This window comes from Vipera berus, assembly GCF_964194415.1.
Source record: "Vipera berus genome assembly, chromosome: 1".
NCBI classification, from domain to species: domain Eukaryota; kingdom Metazoa; phylum Chordata; class Lepidosauria; order Squamata; family Viperidae; genus Vipera; species Vipera berus.
The window spans coordinates 338,120,283-338,144,537 of NC_138202.1; the positions used below are offsets into that span (position 1 = coordinate 338,120,283).

A 24,255-nucleotide genomic window follows, 5' to 3' on the forward strand; every position below is an offset into this window, starting at 1 on the left:
TTTGATTCTGTGACTCCGGAGGAAGTGGACAGGATTATGGGGAGGCTGAGCTCCACCACATGTTTATTGGACCCGTGCCCTTCCTGGCTGGTTTATGCAGCCCGGGAGAGGACACGAAGCTGGTTCCAGGCAGTTATATCGGCTTCCCTGAGTGAGGGTAGCTTCCCCGCCGTCTTGAAAGAGGCGGTGGTGAGGCCTCTCCTCAAGAAGCCGGCCTTGGACCCGGCTGTGTTGAACAACTTTCGTCCGGTCTCCAACCTTCGCTTTCTTGTGAAGGTTGTTGAGAGTGTGGTGGCGCATCAGCTCCCTCTGGTTCTGGATGAAGCGGATTATCTAGACCCGTACCAATCGGGTTTCAGGCCCGGGTACAGCACGGAGACGGCATTGGTCACGCTGGTGAATGATCTCTGGAGGGCTCGGGACAGGGGACATTCCTCTGTTCTAGTCCTATTAGACCTCTCAGCGGCTTTCGATACCATCGACCATGGTATCTTGCTGCGGCGTCTCAGGGGATTGGGAGTGGGAGGCACGGTTTTACAGTGGTTCTCCTCCTATCTCCTGGGACGTTCGCAGTCGGTGTTGACAGGGGGGCAGAGGTCGACCTCGAGGTCTCTCGTTTGTGGAGTTCCTCAGGGGTCGGTCCTCTCGCCTCTCCTGTTCAACATCTATATGAAACCGCTGGGTGAGATCATTCGTGGCTTTGGAGTTGGGTATCATCAGTACGCTGATGATACCCAGCTTTTTATTTCGACCCCAAACCACCCCAGTGATGCCCTCAACGTGATGTCCCGTTGCCTGGAGGCGGTTCGGGTCTGGATGGGGAGGAACAACTTCAACTCAACCCCGACAAGACTGAGTGGCTTTGCATACCTGCATCCCGGGTTAATTCGGATATTCCATCTCTCTCTATGGGGGGGTAAATTATTACCCCCCGTAGATAGGGCTCGCAACTTGGGAGTCCTCCTAGATTCACGGCTCACTCTGGAAGATCACATAGTGGCTGTGACTAGGGGGGCTTTCGCCCAGGTTCGCCTGGTGCGCCAGTTGCGGCCCTATCTAGGCCAGGATGACTTATGCACGGTCACTCATGTGCTCGTGACCTCTTGTCTGGACTACTGCAACGCTCTCTACATGGGGCTGCCCTTGAGGACCACCCGGAGGCTCCAACTGGTACAGAATGCAGCCACGAGAGTTGTGTTGGGAGTCTCCCAATACTCCCATGTTACACCTCTGCTCCGTGAGCTGCATTGGTTGCCAGTTGTCTTCCGGGTGAGATTCAAGGTACTAGTAATGGTGTTTAAGGCCCTACATGGCAGGGGTCCGGAGTACCTTAGGGAACACCTGCTGCCGGCATCAACTTCCCTTCGCCCTGTGCGTTCCCACAGAGAGGGCCTCCTCAGGGTGCCACCGATCAGAGAATGTCGATTGGTGGCCCCCAGGGGGAGGTCCTTCTCTGTGGGCGCCCCGGAGCTATGGAATCAGTTACCGGTTGAGCTCCGGATGGCGCCCGATCTTCACTCCTTTTGCCACGATCTAAAAACATTCTTATTCGAACAAGTCGGCCTGGCCTGATGGGGGATTGGTGGGGTTTTTTATTGTTGTCTTATTGGGGTTTTAATATTGTATTGACTGTTTTTAGTGGGCACATATTTAATCCTTTTTTAATTTTTGTAACCTTGTACTTTTATTCTTGCCCTGTTCACCGCTCTGAGTCCTTTGGGAGAAGGGCGGTATATAAATATTATTAAATAAATAAATAAATAAATAAGCTATTCTCCAAAGCACCAGAAGGTAAGACAAGAAGCTATGGATGGAAACTAATCAAAGACAGAATCAACCTTGAGCTAAGGAGAAATTTCCTGACAGAACAATTAATCAGTGATGATTTGCCTCTAGAAGTTGTGGGTACTCCAAGACTAGAGGTTTTTAAGAATAGACTGCACAGCCATTTGTCTGAAATGGTATAGGTAGGGTTTCCTACTTGAGCAGGGGACTGGACTAGAAGACCTCCAAGGTCCTTTCCTATTATTCTGTTGTCCTAAAAAAGTCAGGATACCCCCGTACCTATGTCTTGGGTAAGAAGACTTCCTTGGTTTAAGGGTACGTTTTGATCTTGGCAAGTATCCCGAAAATCTGGAAAGCAGGTCACAGGCATAAGGTAAAGGTAAAGGTTCCCCCGCACATGCGTGCTAGTCGTTTCCAACTCTAGGGGCCGGTGCTCATCTCCGTTTCAAAGCCGAAGAGCCAGCGCTTGTCCGAGGACGTGTCCGTGGTCATGTGGCCGGCACGACTAGACGCCAAAGGCGCACGGAACGCTGTTACCTTCCCACCGTAGTGGTCCCTATTTTTCTACTTGCATTTTTACGTGCTTTCGAACTGCTAGGTTGGCAGAAGCTGGGACGAGTAACAGGCGCTCACTCTGATACACGGCACCCGGGATTCGACCCGCCAAACTGCCGATCTTCTGATCGACAAGCTCAGCGTCCTAACCCACTGAGCCACCGTGTCACAGGCATACCTGGTTACAAAACAGCAGCCAGACTGGACTTGACAAAATGGTCTTTTCCCAGAAATTGGCAACATTGCTCCCTAGCCCCAGAACTTACCTTTGCCTAGACGTCTTGATATGGGAAACAATTCCAGCAACAGATTAGACTGCAGCCAATTACTAGTTTTGTTTTCTAAGGATGCCTATGGGTAGAATTATAGCAATTATTGAATGAGCAAGGCCCAAACGAGGCATCGAAAAATTGGAGCCAGGTTGCAATAAATGCTCGGATTCTCTCTCCTGCATTAAAAAGGCCGAATCCCCATCATAAATGCTAGACTGTTCTTCACAGGCAGGCAGCTGAAAAATTTCCAATGACAAATATAATCTCATTATAGGAAACAAGCAATGAGTATCCAGAGAAAGGAACACAATATCTCAAAAAGAGGGAAATAAGCCCAGTAACAAAACAAATAGAAGCAAGGAATTCCCAGTGGCAAATATATATGCAGTTTTGTTTAAACAAGAACTACAGTACGCTGCTCGAGAACAGCCCTAGAGTCAGATATTGAAGGATGGGCAGGAAAATGGAGGGAACATTCCTATTTATGCCTGTTTCTGCATAAACCATTCAGTCAGAGCCACAGAGAAATTGTGTGCCTTGCATATACTCCTAGATATTTTGCAGCTTAGACAAAAGCAAATTCTCTTCCAAGTCAGGCTCAACATCTGGCAACTTCATGGAACATTCATGTAGTTTTCTTGGCAACAAAACAATAGTGGTTTCCAATTTCCTTCTTTTAAGATTGTTTTCTCCAATTTCCTAATCTAACTAACTACAACCTTGGATTTCATGGAGTCTTTCATCTAAGCACTAAGAAATGCCTGGCCTTGTTCTACTTTTCAAAATCAACCAAGGTCAGCTAGAGGCTCCACCCACCTAACTTCTGTGGATAGTACAAAATGTACTGTGACATAAAAATTAGATATCAGATGAAAAGGATTACCAAGATGACGCAGTGACTGAGCTCCCACGCACTTATCCTGATTTATAAGTTAACCTGGCTACTACACCATAAACTACCAAAATAGACTGAATTTACACTTTATGATAAACAATCCATATATAAAATCAAAATGAATGCTAACTGCACATAGTATGTTGTGGAATGTAACTGGTAGTTCTTCATTTAACCTGCTTAAGCAAGTTCTGTGGATACAACCTAGTTTGTATTAGCTACCACAGCAAGAGCTCCCCACCCCCTTTATGCTCATCTTTTTCATCCATTTTGGATGACAGACTTTCTATCATAAGCCCAAACATTTTGCTCCCCTCTAATTACAACTACTTCCACACTCAGAAGCCCTTTTTGCAAATACTTGTCTTCCAACATCACATCCACCAGTGGCTGTTGAAACATTCCTGGACAGTTACCTGCATCCTATAAATCCAGCCCCAGAATCAGTCTGTGGTTCTCCACTAGGCAAGGTAGAAAAGTCGAGCAAGATGTGAGACAGTTCTCAGAGGAACCAGTTAGCAATTCCTTCTAAGAGATGTGAGCTCTAGCAACCCTTCTGTTCTAGGTAGCATTTTTATTCTTTCCTTGAACAAGCCCAAACAACTGCAAGCGAGCACTTACTGGTTTAGGGCAGTGGATGTATCTGGCAAGGCTGATGATCAGGTCATGGGTGATTGGATCAACAAGGTTTCTGAAGCTGGCATAGCGATATAAGACATCATCCAGTGAAGTTGATTCCATTCCCAAATCCTGCAGAGGAACAAGTACCGTAAATAAACATTTTGAAGTCATCAATGCATACTTAGTGTTCTCAGTGACTGGATGTATTGATGGGTACAGTCCTCCAAACAGACAACAGTCCCATTTCCATCATCTTTAGGGTTTGAGATTCTCCAGAAATAAGAACTTGTACAAATATACATACGCGCATGTGGTGAAAGAGCCACATGCTATTGCTTTGTTCAATCAACTCAAGTTGGGACCTCTGGAGATAACCTGCATGGATGAAACTCATCATTATGCTAGTTATTGAAGTAGTCCATATTCTGGTCACATAATATTAAACCATAAGCTCATTACACTGGTTTTTCACACCATGCTAGCCCACAGGAAAGAAATTAACACAATAAATGACCTAGTATAGGATGTTGTATGAATGTAGCTTTAAAGTTTGGAACAAGGAAGTTCTTGGCTTCTCCCTCCCTCTTCATTCATATTCCTTAGCTTCGCAGAGAAAAATATAACAACTGCACTTTTCTTTAGGGGCTGCATTAACACCCAATCATCTGGCTTCCTCTCCCAGCAAATTTGGCTGCTCCCCTTGCACAGAGTGCTTGAACAGGCACCGAAGGAAGATAAGAGCTCTGCACAGAACTGTTTTTCCTGTAATAGGGAACTTTTTTCAGGATGACTCACACTCAACATGAGTCCAAACCAGACATATGAGAATTTCTTTTCTCTTCACATTTCTGTAACTGAAGCAGAATAAGGTATAATTTACTTAATGCTTGCATCAATCATTTTTTAATCTGAAGACCCTCCAGAGTCCAGACCATTCCTCAAATCCTCAGCCAATATAGCCAGGTAAATTCCAACCTGTTTGGAAAGTGCTGGCTGGATGATTGGAATTAATATATATCTGTCCTGATCTCTGGCCAAATCTCAAGTTTCGGAGGATTAGCATGATTCTAACATTATGAAAGAGGGGGAAAAAAAGTCTGTATTATCTATGTTTGCAATGCATGACTTTATACATCTCTATCATGTCTAATTAATATGCAACTCCTTAATCCCGAGTCCATTTTCTTCCCAAACAGAGCACTTCAATTTTACCTAGATTGCAGTCCAAATCCTAATGTAAAATCAGCTGCTGTCATTACTATAAGAGGGAATGATAATATACCCATGGATGCTGGCTTTGGAGAAGTAAAACAATCTGAGCAAGTATGCTTGGCTCTGCCGCAAGGCTTGGTCAAAAAAAAAAAAGAGACTTCCATGGCACGGTGAGCTGTTAAGTCTGGCAACAGACTTTCATCAATTGCTCAAGCTCATGATAAGGTGGAAAGGAACAATTGTCAGTTTGCTTCAAGGTGTTGGTTATTATCCTTAAAGCCCTTTATAGCGTAGGTTCTGGGCATCTGAGGGGTTATTTTGTCCCAATGGGATTGGTCTGCTCCACTTACTCCAGCAGACCTCATCTGTTAAGGAATTTTGGCTGGTGGGGTTTAGGAGATGAGGCTTATCTGCTGTGGCCCCTGCCTTTGGAACATCTTGTTGTTGGACATGAAACCCATCCCCATCCTCTTGGACCTCTGGAAAGGCCTTAAAGCTTGGCTCTGCTGGTTGACTTGGGGCTCCAATGGAGTACTCTGTGCTAGAGTTGGTTGATTTGGTAAGAGTTTAGTTTAGTTTAGTTTATTCAATTTGTATACCGCCCTTCTCCCGAAGGACTCAGGGCGGTTAACAGGGCATATATAAATAACAATACAAAAATTAAAAAGAAATTAAACAAATGCCCAATTAAAAATTTCAATAACAATAAAAACAGTAAAAAAAAACCGTTAAATAACCCTAATGAACCCCATCAGGCCAGACCAGCTAGTTCAAACAAGTGGGTCATCAGCCCGCGCCGGAAGGAGCGAAGGTCCGATGCCATCCGGAGCTCAACCGGCAGTTGGTTCCATAACGCCGGAGCGCCCACAGAGAAGGCCCTCCCCCTGGGGGCCACCAGTCGACATTCCCTGACCGGAGGCACCCTGAGGAGGCCCTCTCTGTGGGCACGCACAGGGCGGAGGGGAGTTGACGCCGGCAGCAGGTGGTCCTCGAGGTACCCCGGACCCATGCCATGTAAGGACTTGAAGATCATAACCAAGACCTTGAACCTTGAGAGAAGACCTCGCTTCATTACCATTTGTCCTCTTGGTTTTTAATTCTTTAATTCTTACTAATTTTAGTTGTTTTTCTATTTATTCTTTTATCATTTTGTCAGCCACTCCAACAAAGAGCTGAGTAGTATTTAAATTTAATAAATAAATAAATAAATACAATAAACAGTCTTTGCTTTAATTCATGGCAGGAATTGCACTTGGAGAGTTCCTTCAGAACTACATAGCCTAGCAAGGTTTTGATGAGAAATTCAATACTGTTCAGCTTTTTGAACTAGCTATGCTTCCATCAAGCAATAAGATCATTTCCACCTTCATTCTTACCCATTCTGGCAAATTTTTCCTCTCCAGCATGGAGCAAAATACAAAGCAAATCAGACCTGAATGGGCCAATTTGCCTTTCAGAGTGAATACATAAGCCATCATAACTGACCAAAATCCCCTGCTATGCTGCGTAACTATTTGGTACATTTAAAAGTGAAATGCATATGAGACAAGATTCAAAAAGCAACTCCTTTTATGCCTACTTAACTGACAGATACAATAGTACTAATAAAAGAGAATATTTGTAGCTCAGGGTTGACATGTGGGACCCTTGGTGCTCTCAGAGTTGGTTGTTTTCTTACAGACCTTTTATTAGACTATCACCCAGCCCAAAAAGGAAAAACAAGGCCCAATCACCTCTCCACCAGCAATCAGCACCCGGAACAGCATGGATTAACTCCAAGGCTAACATCAGACCAACAATCAAGTAAACAATACCCCAATGGAGAAACTGCCAAAGAAGCCAACAGTAGACAGCCCAACCAAAGAATCTCTAAGACCACTCCCACCAACACTGACAGGCAAGCACTAGAACAAAGGTCTTCAAAGTTGGCCCTTTTATAGCTTGTGGACTTCAACTCCCAGAATTCTTCAGCCAGCATGCCTGGCTGAGGAATTCTGGGAGTTGAAGTCCACAAGCCATAAAAGGGCCAAGTTTGAAGACCCCTGCACTAGAATATAAACTGACAGCAAACTGCACTTCTTACTACCACTGCTAAGCTTGTAAGCCGCCCTGAGTCTTCGGAGAAGGGCGGGATATACCGGTAAATGGAATTAAAAAAATAAAAAATAAATGTTACCTAGTTTGGGTAATAAAACATCCCCCAAAAAACAAGCAAGCTCAGAGAGCTCCAAGGACTCCTCAGATACAATAGTTTTATGGAAGTATTCAGCAACATTATAGTTATTGATGCAAGCCCTCAAGGCCCATTGTGTGTGTGTGTGTTTTTTAGGCAAGGCAATTTTGCTTCAAACCAATTTTATTTACAACACTCTCAGAAATTGAGGGTATTCAACAGGAACAACAACATAAAGTTTAAAATCTTGCTTCTTCCCATAAGAAACTAAGAAAGAGCAATCAGTGGGCTGTCTCTTTACAACATATCTTGCGTTTATCTGTCTCACCAGCTGACCATTCTATAAAGCAGAAGAGAATTATGACAGCTTCACTTACTTAGTGAAGTACAAGCTGCTTTTTTTAACATAAGCTGTGTGCTGTTGGACCGGACCCCTGGCCCATCTAATCCAGCAGACTGTTCTTATGATGGCCAATCGACTGCAAAAGAAGCCAGTCTGTATTTCCCCAAAATATTTTCTATGTTTCATAAGTTTATTAGTAACAGATGGCAATGACAAATACAATATTAGGTAAGAAAGCAGCTTTAAACAATTTTAACCGTGATTATCCTTAGAAAGTATATGTTTCACCTGAAAATTAGCTTGACTTGAGAGATTTTTTTAATTCATTTTTTCCCAACAACCTTCAGCATTACAAATAGTTGACTTACAAGAACTGTTGGAAGTTATGACAGCCCTGGAAAGGTGCTTTATGGCCCATAAAGCACTTTTGGCTGTCATAAAAAGGGCCCTGCCCAGTCACATGATCATGATCTGGATGCCTGGCAACTTGTTCATTCTTACAACTGGCTGCCAAGTGCCCTGGAATCATGTGATTGCCATTTTCAGCCTTCTCTGTCAGTTTCCCCAGAAAATCAGTGGGAAAGCCAGCATGGAAATTTGCAAGCTGCTGGCACCTGCCAAGAAGACTCCTTCTCATCTCTTGGGGCTAGCTGAAAGAGCTGCTTGCCAAGGGGAGCTGAACTCCCTCGGTGAGCTCACTTCCTGATGATCTGAGCTGTTTCTGCACTCCATGGAAGGAGTTCCCTTCTGGACATGGAGAAGAATTGAGTTCCTTTGACGGTGTAGAGAAATGGACCTGATATCATGAAGATCTGAGGCCCATTCCTGCATCCCACCAAAGGCATTCCCTTCCATGCACAAAGGGGAGCTGATATCATTCTGCAGGCAGCTCTTTCAGTGAGCCTCTAGAGAAAAGATGGAGCTGAAATCCAAGCAGAGACTGGAGAGGCAGTGCAGTAAGGTTAGATGTGAAGAGTACCTGAGATGAGTAGGGAAAGCTTTAGGAAGCCTGCGGAAAGTTACATGTAAGTGTCCCTTCATTCAATGGCTCAAAATCCTGCATTTTGGTATGGGGGATTCTCAGCAGAATCTCCCAGGATCTCCCCCACCCCAACCTCCACCCGTAAGGCACTCCTTGTTTCTTACCTGGGACTCTGTCCGTTCAATAACACACACAATCACTTAACAACAATATCAGGATTGCACTCATTAAGCCAAGCAATCACATCGGGAGTCATATAATACCTCAAATAAGGATAGCTTCACTTAAGATTCCAGGCTCAATTGTGGACATAACTCAAGGACTATCTGTAAGCAGTCTGTTGTAAACTACAGTGAAGAGTCATTTGATCATTAACATGGAAGACCACAGAAAGCTTCTGCAGTCAGGGGGAGAAGATTGGGGAATAAAGTCAACCCATCTCATTGATATATGTGGTAATCAAGGTTTGGTTCTCTCCTGCTTTTTTAAATATTTATATGAAGCCACTGAGAGAGGTCATTCAACAATTTGAGGTCAAGCATCATCAGTGTGCTGATATCATCCAACCCTATCTTGCCACTCCAGACCATGAGAGATGCTGTCAAAGTTATTTTCTGACATTTAGAAACTGTTAGGATCTGGAAGGGAAAGAACAGACTGAAACCTTTATAGATTGCTACGGATACACTGGGATTCTTAGATGCTGCCACAGTTGTTCATAGATGGACATGTTTTACCCCTGAAGAAGTAGGTTCACCAACTGAGGTTTCTTCTGGATTCACAGCTTCCACTGGACCAGCAAGGTGAAGTGATTGCCAGAAGGACCTATGTTCAGCTTTGGTGAAGTATCAGTTGTGACAGTACTAGGCAGGAGGATCTGACTACAGTGAATCATGTATAGGAACTGACCAGGCTGAGGCCAAGGGAGGAATCAAGCATGTTATCAGTTTGGAGTCTCTTTGTGCCCATAAGAGATCTAAGTCCAGCCCTCCTTGAATTCTGTTCTTATCTACCGCCAATTTGCCTTGACCATTAGTAGTTCAGATTCTTGTTTAGAGGATCTAACTCTGACTCCCCATTTCTTGTACCTGACCTCATGCCCTTATCACCCATCCGCCCCAGCTAGACTACTGCAATGTATTCTATTTGGAGCTGTCCTTAAAGATTACTTGGTAATTGCAATTGATCCAACATACAATGGATCATATACTTTTTGGTTCCTGGTATTGGGAGCACATAACTCTAGTTTTGCAGATCCTGCATTGGTTGCCAATTGGTTTCCAGGTACAATTTTTGACCTATGAAATTCTTTATGACCTGTTACCCAGATATCCGCAAGACCACCCACAACAATCACTACCAGCCCAACTGATCAGATTAAACAGAAACTGCTACAAATCTCACATTTTCAATGCAAGAGGAGCTGAAGTGAGAAGGTGTTGTTTTTCTTTTATAGCACTGATGCTGTGGTAGAGATTAGACCAGCCTACTCTTTGATGATGGTTCAAAAACTATTGTCGAGGGAATTGTTTTGGTGTCTTCCCCTGATTTTATGATGCCACGTTTAACTTTCACTATTGAAAGTTAACTATTGTCTTGCTTTTGGCTTGAGGCTGCTTTTGTTACTGTTATTTATGAGGTTTCAGTGTAGTGATGTTACTGTGGATGTTTTAAATTGTCTTTTTATATTCTATGCAACCCACCAAGAGTCTTTTTAATGCAGTGGGATAGAAATGTATTTTAATGATGATGATGATGATGATGATGATAAGACAAATATTATTGTTAAAAACATATCCAGGCTTATAATTAAAAGATCTTATGTGGTACTGAGCCCAAACTGAAGTGCTGAAACAAAATCAAAGTTATAGATAATGTTTCCTAAATTGTCTCATTAATTTCTTCTGAGCTGTTTCAAAGTTTCCGAAACAATTACATGACAACAGAGTGTCAAATTTTCATCCCACAAATGTTTAAACGCTTCAGCAGATACATAACCTAGGCATATAATTAAATTAAAATAGCATTTAGGAAACAAAATCATATATGGGAGGGCACTTTAACAGGAAACTTTGAAGCTGGGCTGCTCTGAAGAATACTAAGACACTTTAAAACATGTCTTTAATTAAATTCCAAAAGAGTCAAGCTTAACTGCATCCTGCCTTTCTGCACACACAAGCAATGACTTTCCTCACAAATTTGGGATAGCTAAATTGCCATCAGGAACAACGTCAGTCAGAAACATAAAACAGAAGTTCCATAAAGGACATCAATTGTATGAAGCTTTCAAATGTTCACCAGCTGCTCAGTATTACAGTAGACATACGATGGTTACTTCCATAATAGCTAACCATGCTTTGGCAAGCATTCACACTGAATGCTTACCAGAGCAGAAAGGCGGGGTATAAATCAGATACAAATAAACAACTTTGTGTTTATGGTTTCAATCCAGTAGATACACCTAACATAAATACTATAAAACAGCTAGGCATATGTTGATGAAGGGTGGAAGTCACACCAAGAGAAATGGCCAAAGCCATGCAAAGGGCAGCAACTATAATACAGAGCAGTGGCTTGACATCTAAGACCTAAACTGCACCTGATCCCCCACCTCTGATAGAATAATAGAATAATAACTTTATTGTCACTTTAGGTAAAGGTTCCCCCGCACATGCGTGCTAGCCGTTTCCAACTCTAGGGGGCAGTGCTCATCTCTGTTTCAAAGCCGAAGAGCCAGCGCTTGTCCGAGGACGTCTTCCGTTGTCATGTGGCCAACATGACTAGACGCCAAAGGCACACGAAACGCTGTTACCTTCCCACCGTAGTGGTCCCTATTTTTCTACTCTCTATTTTACGTGCTTTCGAACTGCTAGGTTGACAGAAGCTGGGACGAGTAACAGGCGCTCACTCTGTTACAGGCGCTCATATCGGACAGCACTCGGGATTTGACCCGCCAAACTGCCGACCTTCTGATCGACAAGCTCAGCATCCTAACCCACTGAGCCACCGCGTCCCTCTTCCAACATTGTCACTTTGAATGTACACTAATTGGCATACATTAAAATGAAATTTTGTTGCATACAGCTCTCAAAGGGTCACCACTTCCGATATACACTACATAAATATGGCAAAAATAAATAAATACAGAATTATGCATATACCCACATATATTATATGACACAGAGAAACAATAGTCTAGTACAGGGTATGTATACATGAGCATGGAGAGAAAAAACGAATCTTGAGAGTTTACCAGACGGATGGCATAGGGAACAAAGCTATTACTGAATCGGGTAGTCCTGCTAGAAATACTTCGAAACCTCCTCCCAGAGGGGAGCAACAAAAACAGATGTAAAGTGGGTATGTGGGTTCTCTAACAATGCTTTGAGCTCTAAGCAAATATAAGTGCTTATAAGCACCATCCTGAATACCAGGAAGCGAGCTTCCTATGTCTTCTCGGCTGATGCAACAGACTGTTGAAGATTTTCGGTTTTCTTGTTATACATGTCAACAATCAAATACTCTAAACTGTGGGAAAAGACGTAAGAACATATGTATAAAACCATTAGGCACCAGACAGTGAACTGACTCTTAGGCTGCTAGATTGATTTGCTCTGGAAGAATTATGTCTCACGAAAAAAGACACAAAATTAGAGAACATAAAATTAGCAAATTTACTTTTCTGGAATATATCTTAAAAGCTTATTGAGTTGATATCGGACAGCCATCTTTTAGCCAAGTTTACATATCATAATGGTGTCTTAACAATAATTAACACTACTTAGGAGATAACATAGGCTTTCCCAACCTGAGCACCTACTATATACATGGATTTCAACTCCCAACATACTCAGCAATGACTGTGTTGAGAGGGAATTCTGGGAGTTGAAAACCACACATTTGGAGAGTATTGCAGGTTGAGAATATTCACAATAGATGAGTCATGCCACACCACACCAAGATCTGCACATCACCATTAGAGTGTAATATGAATTAGGTCTCTGACTACATCAGTGAATGCAAATGAAGTGGTTGAGCTAACCATTAGAAATTCTAGATTGAAAACTTACTGATCCTACAGAACATTTTCTCAATAGCAGATCTGATAGCCCATTCACTAAATTCAGGTTTAATATGAATTAACCCAGAATATTTTCAATTGCAAAAAAAACCACTCAGCAACATTTCAGGGCTTCCACTAATATATGGAATGGAGGAGGAGATGAAAGAAAACAAGGATTTTCAAAATTATGCATGCATTTATTTGCTAGAGGGAATTACACATGGAATCTGATTCACTGGCTTTCTCATAAGAACATCTTAAATTTTAAAACATATGATTATCTTCCTAGAGTCAACAACATGGATCTCAACAACAGAAAATCTCATTCTAGTCTTTTTTTTATTAGATGTTCAGAATCACTCCATACAGAAAGAGCTTTAAGATAGGAGGAGTATAGTAACCAATTCTAGAGGGATAGATACGTTTGTGGTGGGTACATTTGGATGACATAACAAGCCAGGCTTGTGGCTTAGCTTGGAATGTGCCAGATTATACCCTCTGATTCCCCTGTGCACAGTTCAGAGTTTTTGTCAAATTATTTCTCATTCTGCAAGCTTGTTTACTGCACATCACTCAGGTGTTGTGCTAGTGTGTGTGTATGCACCACACATTCCTTTATTGTGCGTCTGTGTGTGGGAATGGTGTGTGTGTATGTGTGTGTGTGCGCGCGGGTGCACATGCACAGAAATGCAGACACTCAAATACATCTTTTACTGGATGTTTACATTTCCCCCCCCCCCTCAAAGTTTGCTTTTCTTTTTGTTCTTCCATTTGAAAGACTTTCATTTTGGGTCACTTATTTGATCTAGTGCCTGGGGAGGAAAAGCACATTGGCCTTATCTCTGAAATAACTCTGAACAAAGACATAATTGTTAGTTATACAAACTCTTCAGGATAATTGAGCCAATGAAGCCAGAAATCATGCCTCTCCCTATCCTTGTGGTTTCTTCCAACAGCCTCAACAGCTCCTTCATATATAGGACAAAGTGGAAGATAGGTGAGGGAAAACAGAACTTTCCCACAGTACTTAAAATCCTTGGATTTTTTTTCATAGGAGGCATAGATGTATTGCCACAGATATAATGCAGAGCAAAGATGTCAGAGAATTCAGCCACGTCATATGAGGCAGGGAAAAAAGTATTTTGGACACACATAGCAAAATCAGAAGTTTCCAGGTGGCAGTTGGTGTTACTATCCCCTGCACAAACCAACAGGAAGTAGGAAGTGCAAATGAAGGTGGCTCAAGTACTCTTGAAACTTCTCAAAGGTATCCTCTCAATCAATTGTAGCATAAGAGCAACATTTACTTATTCTCTAATTTCCTGAAAAAGGTTAGCTCCTATTCTTCCCAAAGTTTTCTGTCTAAATTTCACTCTAGTTATATTATTATTCAAAGGCCAATTAGAGAACCAAAGTTCTCTAGTTCTCCTTGTATTTTTTGGAACATCTTTAGAGCACTCCGAACTGCTTAAAACAGCTGATGGGATGAAGCTTATAACCACCACTTCACAATCTACAGTTGGAGATAAGAATGATTATATTCATACAACCCACTCAGTCGTGTTATTGAAATAAGTTCCTAAACCATAACCTCACAAAGTGAACATCTGAGCAGTATATTAAGCCACATACATAACAATAATCAAAAATAACATTACTCATGCTTACTATTTTGTGTGAAAATTTCTTCTAGGCTTTACCCAAGGTTTGCTCTGGAAGAATTATGTCTTATGATAAAGGACATAAAATTAGAGAACATAAAATTAGCAAATCTTATCTTTTGCTTAATGTAAGTGTAGTAAGAGGCTCTCCCTCCTGAGGGTGGAGATTGCATCATATTTCATCACAAGGCCAAATCATTTTACCAACAAGGACTTCTTTAGTAAGAGCTGCTGCTTATAGCTGGGCATGGCATGGAAGGCAGAGAGTATAGAATATGGCCTTCATTACTCACAATGACTCCCCATTCCCTGCCATAAGCCTTGGCCTACATTTTAGGGAAATGTCTCAGAAAGAGTTCCCTGCAAGATAAGGTGTTCCTACAAATATACCCTTTTTTCAGGCAGAGCTTAGCAGATTGTTTATCAAAGCAGATTTAGATCTGACGCAGAAAAAGGCATATGGTCCACTCCGTTCAGGGATTATATTGTTTCCAGATCCAAGTAGACATCTCAGAAATATAAATTCTTCCCTACACTTATCCTTTCTGGCCTGCCAAAAACTAATGCATCTAGATGACAATGGATTTAGAAAACAGGAATTCTTCAAAATGCTAAGGTGATCTTTAGAGAGGTTTCAGGTCTCATGCCATCATCTCAACCACACCAGCAACTGAAGTGGTCCATATTTAATCGCTGCCGATTCCTTCCACAGGCATTGAAACAAAGGAATGGATACAGATTTCATTCACAAAACTTAACTCGCCCATCTGACAGAGTGGGTTGTGATCCCTAAAAGCTTGCATGAAAATAAACTTATTTGCTAAGATGCTCCAAGATTTTGGGTTTGGAAGGGAACACAGAGACTGCAGCAACAAATAGAAACATCAAGGGAAGGTTCTTGCAATGTAGATCCAAGAGTAGAATGCAATAATTTTGGGGGCACCAGTAAAAAAAACCTGGATAAAACAGGAAGCCAGAGAAGTGTGTTATATGTGGGGAAAAAGGAACTGGTGGACAATTTCCTAGGAGAAAGATCCTTTCAAGGGTCTTTATCCAGGTCAATCGGTGACTTTAGCAGAAACCTTTTTTTTGAGGGGACTGAAAAATTCCATCAGATTCCCCTTATTCTCTGTTATGGCATCGGGCAAAGTCAGTTCAGGTTGTTCAGCACTGAAATATATTCTGAAATTTTGGCACTAGGGAGAAATTAGTTACAAACCTAAATTTGATTTTATTATTTACTACATAAATAATAATTCATGACACAACAGATAAAATTGCACTGTCACTCCTACTTAGAAAATATTCAAAGTAAATACCTAGTAGGCCAATCCTTTACTCCAGGGGTGTCAAACTCAATTTCATTGAGGGCCGCATCAGCATTGTGGTTGCCCTCAGGGGGCTGGGTGGGTATGGCCAGGGTGGGCGTGGCCTACTGGGTGGGCGTGGCTAGAGTGCATGTGGCCTACTGGGTGAGCATGGCCAGCTCTACATCATTCGCATCAAGGGTGCCTATGGGGGCCTGGGCAGGAGTGGGACAGATCTGAGGGTCTCTGGGCCAGGGCCAAGGCAGTGGGGGCCGTTCCCTCACTGTTTCCAGGATGGCTTCGTGAGCCACATGAAACCACTTCGCGGGCCGCATCTGGCCCCCGGGCCTTGTGTTTGACATGTCTGCTTTACTCATTATTATGACTTGTAAGTGGTTCTTTACTGGACTTCTGAAAACTGTTCTAGGATAACAGACTATAGATATTTGATGGTGTTTTATTAAATGATATTATATAGTTAGTTATTCCATCTAAGATGCTTCTGAGAGATTTTCACCATACCGTAGAATCAAAATAGGTCTCAGATGAATCTCTCAGTACAATCGGTTATCTTACATCTACCAAATTTTAGAGCAGAACCCTAAACTTTCTGCTCCTACTGTAGAATTTTTGCATATCTACTCAAAACAGCCAGCGCAAATTAAGCCATTAAGACGAAAAGTGGTTTATAAATGTAATAAATGAAAATTTCATTTCAGAGCTGGTTCCCAAAGCCATGCTTCAGACTTTGGCTGCAGAAAATAAGGATGTCTATAAAAGTGTACAGAATGACAAAATAATATACTTCCTCCTACACCTTCCCCTCTCCCATGTACTGCACAAAGTACAGCAGAGAATATGATCTATAGGTGTCTGGAATTATTATTTAGAGGAAAGATTTTTGTCAGCAAAGCATGCAACATATAGTAGAGATGCCATAGTACAGAACATTTATTTTATGAAATAATTAACCAGAAACTATATCAATAAAACATAGTTATTTTCTGCAATACTGTTCCAGATTTCATGCCAATCCAAAGTCCTTGTCAATAACTGTTTACACTATCAATTAACAGTGCTAACAAGCACCTTGGATACTATACTATGTTCAAATATGGTAGGAGATATTCAATTGGTGTATAGTTTTCAGTAGAAAGCCATGTTTTTCTGGCCTAAATGCCCATTTGGCAATTTCAAAGAAAAGCAGTTGTCCAACTACATATTGTATTTTTATAGATGTCTAGGTGTCCTAGTGGAGAATCACTTATGTATGGGCCAGCAGTGTGCTGCAGCTACCAAAAAAGCCAAGGCAATCCTAGGCTGTATCCACAGGTGGATAGCATCAAGATCACAAGGAATAATAATACTGCTTTATACCATATTAAGAAGGCCTCACTTGGAATATTGATCCAGTTCTGGTCACCACAATACAAAAAAGATGCTAAGATCCTAGGAGGTGTACAGAGAAGAGCAACAAAGATGATAAAAAGTCTGCAGGCTAGATCGTATCATAAACGGTTGAGGGAGCTAGGTATACGTAGCCTATCAAAGAGAAGGATTGGGGTGACATAATAGCTGTCTTCCAGTACTTGAGGAGTTGGCAGAGCAAAGGCTTGAGGAGTTGGCACAGCAAAGAGGGTTATCAAAAGGCAGAACAAGAATGGTTGGAAGCTTGTTAAAGAGAGATCCAGCCTAGAACTAAGGAGAAATTTCCTGACAGCGAGAACAATTAATGGGGGGGAAAAAAGCTTGCCTCCTGGAGCTGTGGGTCAAGAATTGACTGGACAACTGTTTGATTGAGATGATATGAGGTCTCCTGCCTTAAGCAGGGATTTGGACTAGAAGACTTCCAAAGTCCCTTTCCAGTCCTATGATTCTATTTTTATGTAGGTTATGGTTACCCAATCTATATTATGCATTTCCTTGTAGAAACATATGGGGATAGGGACATAAAATAGCTTCCATGAAAAACTTACAAGGAAGGAAGGAAGATTGTACAATCTGTCCAGACAGCACACACCCACACCAAGCAGATCCTGACTAATATACAACTTGCCACTGTTTTCCTTGTGAATTGCTGTGTCTTCCAGACCTACATGCTAGACTGAAAACTCCCATTATACCTTCTATGGCCTGCAGCCTAACACTCAAGGCTAGCATTTGTACTTGCGCAATAAGGCTATGCATTAAACATAAATCCTCACAGCTCAAATGACTGCAAGTCTAGCTACAAACTGAATACATGTGAATATATGTACATATGAAACCACCACCCATCTCAAAGCTTTGCTCCTATTATTTCTTCACTTAGGTTGAATTCTGAATCCTTCTCCTGGAACTCACATTTGTTCCTGTCTCTTCCACAATATCCTTCCCTTATTATTTGACTCAGTTAAGTGCCTGATCCTTTTATTTCTCGAGGTTTCAACGGTTCCATCTTTGGCTTTCTCTCCATCTTGATCATCTCTCATATGCCTCTAAGAGCTTCCAAATGCTTCCATTTTCACACAACTGATGAACGGATTGGTAGAAAACCAGTCCACCTAGCAACAGGCAAGCTGGGTTTTTGATCTCTGCCCGCCCCCCATCAGCATTTCTTCCCAAGAACACAAGGAATTAATGCACAAGATGGTATGAGCATCTTCCAACAGTCACCTGGAATAGAGCCCACAAAAAACTCTTCCCCCTTTTATTTATTTTTATGCAGTCTTTAGCATAAACCCTTTCATTTTATTAAGAATTAATATTTCATTTTCATCTCTTGAGATAGAGCAAATTTGGACAATGGTTATACAGGATTTCCAACTTACATAGTACATGCTCTGGGCTGGGCCTTTTTAACTCCTGCCTACCCAAGAGATGAGAGAAAGGAGCACCCAGCAGCCACTGTGTCAGGTTCAACACCTTACAAAGAACATTTGTCCTAGCATTTGGAACAGACATTTGCCCAGTTTATCAGCAAACATTGAGAATAAATGGGCCAACAGCTTCTAAGAGTGCTACCTCACATGGGTGAGCCAGCTTTTGCAAACTTTTAAACATTCCACAACTTGGAATCTCCCAACAAATAAAGCAAATAAGTCTTAGCTATCCTGTGTCACTAATAGCATTTGAGGAGCACTGAATACAGAGCTGAGATTTCAAATACGACGCTGGCAAGCTGCTGTGCTGTAATCAGTAATAATGTAATGCAATCACGGCAGGTATAAGAAGACCTGAAATACATGAAAGAGTCTCCTCAACTGGGGACTGTTCCTTCCAAGCAAAAATCAAAACACCAGGAACCATAAAAACAAATTATAGTAGCTGCATGGCCACTCTATAAAGGGAAAAGGACTCGGCAAGAGGCAACTGTGCAAGGAGTTTGCTACAACTGGGGGGTTGAAGAATAAAATAAGGTTAAAAGATACTCCCCCCTCCCCCCCACATACGCCGTACCTTGAATTTTAAACAGCTTAGGTGATGAGAGGGCAACTTATACCTTTGGGCACCAATTTGCCCACAGTCACCTTTGCTAAGCTCCTTGCTCCATTTTTTCCCCTTTTTTTTAAATATATCCATTTTAAAGAAATGGAAATTTGGCACATTGCAAAGCAAACTCCCTGCAACCAGCAGACATTTGGGTTCCCCACAGGAATTCTTAGAAAATAAAAGCGATGAATGACTGCAACTTAGTGCTCTTCTTGGGAAGGGTGCTCATCTGGAAAATTAATGTTTTGTAGCTGGCCCCATTCACTATGACAGCCCCTCTGCAAATGCCCAAACATCTCTCCCTCATGGAGGTATTTTATTAGCAAATGATAAAACACATGTTATCATAATCCAACCATTTTCTAGTCTTCATCTCAATAATATTGAAGTATCTGTTGCAATCCAAGACTTGGTTCTGGTCTCAATCAATCAGAATAGAGCTGGAAGGGACCTTGGAGGTCTTCTAGTCCAACCCCCTGCTCAGGCAGGAGACCCTATACCATTTCAGACAGGTGGCTGTCTAGTCTTTTCTTAAAAACCTCCCGTGATGAAGCACCCACAACTTGCCTTTTTTTCAGACTGTTTTTCCAATATCCAGTCCTACTTTTACATTTTAATGCAGTCTGGAGTGGGGGAGAACTTATCCTAGAAATGCTACTGCAAGAAACTCAATAAATAAGAAGTCTTCCTAAGGAGCAATTTCCAAGCTGAGCTCAAGAAACCACCCACGGAAAGGGGTTTTAATAGCCAGACAATCAAGAGATTTGGATGTCTCTGATATTGTCAGTTATTATGGTTCCCACCAGAACAGAGCTTATTTTGTTAATTCTATCATTTGTATTCCCTCTCTGGAACATCCAGTTCAGCTAAACTGGTGAACCTTTGGCTAAGATCTCGCAAAGGAACATAACAAATTAACAACAATTCCTGCTCTGGGGGAAAGCTGGAAACTGTAATGGGAGAGGGACAAACTGGGAATTCTCGGCATTCAACAAAGATAATTTCTATAAGTTTGGGGGGTTAATTTTAAGTAGGATAAATTAATTTTATTAACCCAACTTAAATGAAATGTACTCCTACGGGGCTCCGTGCACTGCAACGGTGCAAGGAAATATGTCAAGTAATCCACAGGGTTCACTAGGCCAGGCCAGACTCCCTTTAATTAATTCTCAACAAATGTAATTCAATTATTGCCAAGAAACATCGGGCAGCGGGATTTAAACATGTTGTTAATCTCTGTACTGTAGCAAAAAACAAAGCAAAACAGAAAACAATTATACTAGCATTTGCATTTGATCTTGGCAAGTATGGCATAAGACTCATCTTCCTCAAATCCCCCCATCTTTATAGTTGATATACAAATAATCTTCCATATTACGTAGTCTTTTTTCCTGTGCATACACTTGCAAATCAACTGGGCTGCCTTTGCTACTGAAGAAAAATCTGCATGCTATGAATCAACATATCCAGAGAAGAGAGGAAAAACCTGAACACATCGGATACAGTAGTTGAGTGCCAGAATTTGTCTCTGTCAGACGCGGAGTAAAGTCAATCAAATAATCCTTGCTACACTTTTCACATAGCAGGTCAAGTGATATAAATTGATAGGTTACATCTAGGAGTTTTATTGAGCAGATTATGCAGTCCAATTGTTTTCAACCCATCCATCTGTGTAACAAAATGCTATGCTCTAAATTGGGATACTTCCTTTATTATTGCTTTTAGTGCCGTGCAGAGGTCTGGATTTGAAGAAAAAAATATGATCCAAAGGACCCATAAACATGCATGTAACATTTGTTGACAACCCTTCAAGTTCTCTTTTCCTTGAAACATACGACAGCTGTGGAGGGGAGCCATAAGCCCAGGAAAAAATACGACACCTTTAAGAAGCTGCCAACAGGTGCTACATGTGCACCTACGGATGTTCTGAGTCACTTCTCCCTTCAAATCTGGATTTCTACACAGCCCCTTAAATGCCAGAACGGAAAAGTATCCCATACAATTGTTTCCAGGGGTCACCAAGCCCACCAATAGTAAGAAAACAATGACTGAGCTACAACTTGCTTAAACATGCTTTCCTGTGGCATTAGATAGATTTTAGACCACAGAAAAGCTTGGTTTACAACTTTTACTGGTTTAGTAAAAGATCTAAACTCTATCACAACTTTGAAGAAAATCTTCTTTTCACCTCTAAGGTGACTACCATGAGTTTCACCCTAACCGAAACCAGCTCCTTAATGGGAAGGACCACAGTCAGCTCCAACCTATCTGAGTTTCTCTACAGAGTAAGAAAATGCAAAAATGACTATGTTGTGACAGAGCTGAGAACTGAATGGATGCAAAGATTACTTTGAAGGGACTTTTGTACAAACAGTTATTCTTTATTTGCTCACTGTGGTACACAATCCTCTTTTGATCTTACAGAATGTGGAGGACATTCTTTTCAGGGACCTCCAACTCTTCTTCACTCAAGATAAGTCACTGAAATCCCCTTTGAAAATTCATTCAAGAGCTTCCTTTTTCAATTGTATCTCTTGGCTTTATGCCAAAGAATCTTCCTGGCTCAAAGTCAAATGGAGAACTTTGCCAATCTGCCACATTGACTAATGCCTCTCAGCCCGTAGCTATGCCAACTTAACCATAACCCACTCCCAATTTCTCATTTCCACATTCCTCCACTTCAGTGGGTCAAACCCCAATTCTATTAATTGGTTAGAACAATTCTCTGGCTTTCTCCTCGGTTAAGTACATACTAATAAGCCAAGCATGTCGAATATGCCCAGCAGGAACTGTAAGGTCCAGTACATCCATCCAGACATCGCCTACTGTTGTTGGAGTGTGTCAGTCGTCCCCCCCACCCCGCCCAAGATCCCTGCTGAGATCCCATCTTCTTACCTGGCGCAGGTACTTCAGCAGATCAGTTGCCTCCTCGTGCCTGCCTTGTTTCAACATCCTCAGCATATCTTGGATCAGGACGATCCGGCGATGGTACGGGGGGAGGCTGCCGCCAGCCCCTTTGCCAAACTTTTCACTCGATCGTACTACGAGGGACGCCAAGAAGTTTCCGCGCTCCCGAGAAGGCAAAATCCGTCGGCGACTGGCGGAGAGGGGACCCTGGGGGCTGCTGCTGCTGCTACTACCGCTACCGGCGGAGCCGGGCAGCGAGCAACCCTTGGTCTGTTTGGCGCCCATACTGGAGCAAAGCCCACTCTTCCTCCCTCTCTCTCTCTCTCTCTCTCCCGGCCTTCAGGAGGACATCCTCGGCTCCTGCCCAGAGAGAGAGGCTAACCCGAGCAGCCGCAGCGCCGAGAGGGCAGAAAGGACGGCGTCTCCGAGCATCTCCTGTCAGCCCCGGCGGATGGATGGATGCCCCTCTCCGGCGCTTCACGCGGGGCGAGCTGCCGCCTACCAGCCCGTCTGCTCTCGTCCTTCCACCCTTTCGCTCATCAACCTCCCGAGCGTCCGCCTGCTAGCTTCGGGCGCAACTTCGGGGAAACTGTTGCACATCCGGACCGAGCGCAGAATGGGCGTCGCCGGAGTCGGGAGGAGGTATGCGCGGGCCGGGCGAGGGCAATCGCACCCAGCCGGACCGAGCCGCCAACGGCGAACGAGCCAGGCCGCCTCCCTCCTTCTCCTTCTCCCTCCTCCTCCCCCGCTACGATTCGCCTGGAGCTGCAACTGGGCTGGGCCAGTCACAACCCCTTCCTGGCTGGTCGCGTCTCTGCCTGCCTGCCTGCTTGCCTGCGCGCGCCCGTCCTTCTGGCTATCCTCCTCGCTCCGCCTGCCGAAGGGGGCGAAAATGCACAACCGCCGCCTCCTGTTTGGGCCGGGAGCACGTGACGAGCGTCTCTCTGAGCACGTGCAGAGCGCGCGTCCTCTCTGGCGCGAAAGGAGCCGAGAAACATCCCCTGGGGGAAGGCGGGGAAGGGAGAGGGAGCGACTGAGCGGATCCCGGCTTCGCTTCCGCCGCCAGCGAGCGAGGGAGGGGGCGGGCGGGCGAATTCCTTCTGCCCTCTGGCTGCGCGCCGCTCGCCGGTCTTTCGGGAAGTACCGTCTGAAACAGCCGCTGCACGCTCTCTGCCTTCTCTGTCTCTCGAACTCCCCACCCGAAGCCTCGTTCCCATCGCGCCGACAGGGAGGCGGGTTGGTCCAGCCCCGCCCTTCGATTAAAAAACAAAACCGGTTGAGGCTTCATGCTTCGCAAGGACGTCGTGATCTCTCGTTAGGTCTGAAAGCGTCGTCTTGGGGAACGGGGGGCGGCTGCCAAGGGACCTCAAGGCAAGAGGTGGTCCGTTGAGTAGCTCACTGGTATTTCAGGTCCAGTGACTATGAAGATGCTCAGTCATGGTTGTCCCGAAGTGCTTTTTTCAAAAGGCAACTGGACTTTGTTTTTCCTTGAAGACGTTTCGCTTTCTCATCCCAGAAGCTTCAAGGAAATACAAAGTCCAGTTCTGAAGAAGCTTCTGGGCTGAGAAGCGAAACGTCTTCAAGGGAAAACAAAGTCCAGTTGACTTTTGAAAAAAAGCACTTTGGGTTGAAGGTGAAGGTGAAGGTTCCCCCCCCCCGCACATGTGTGCTAGTCGTTTCCGACTCTAGGGGCCAGTGCTCATCTCCGTTTCAAAGCCAAAGAGCCAGCGCTTGTCCGAGGACGTCTCCGTGGTCATGTGGCCGGCATGACTAGACGCCAAAGGCGCACGGAACGCCGTTACCTTCCCACCGGAGTGGTGCCTATTTTTCTACTTGCATTTTTACGTGCTTTCGAACTGCTAGGTTGGCAGGAGCTGGGACGAGTAACAGGTGCTCACTCTGTTACGCGGCACTCGGGATTCAACCCGCCAAACTGCCGACCTTCTGATCGACAAGCTCAGCGTCCTAACCCACTGAGCCACCGCGTCCCTTGTGAATCCTTATCAAT

General features: G+C 43.4%; 1 protein-coding gene across 1 annotated transcript in view; it reads right to left on the bottom strand.

Moving 5' to 3' along the window:
- LRRC75A (leucine rich repeat containing 75A) overlaps positions 1–23,010 on the bottom strand; it is a 58,484-nt gene extending 35,474 nt beyond the window's left edge. The window contains exons 1-2 of the mRNA XM_081312672.1: positions 22,236–23,010; positions 4,129–4,257 (exon numbers count right to left, since the gene is read on the bottom strand). Of these exons, the coding sequence (XP_081168798.1) occupies positions 4,129–4,257; positions 22,236–22,532 (426 nt within the window). The 5' untranslated portion in view covers positions 22,533–23,010. The remainder of the gene's footprint in view (positions 1–4,128; positions 4,258–22,235) is intronic.
- Positions 23,011–24,255: the final 1,245 nt, after the last annotated feature.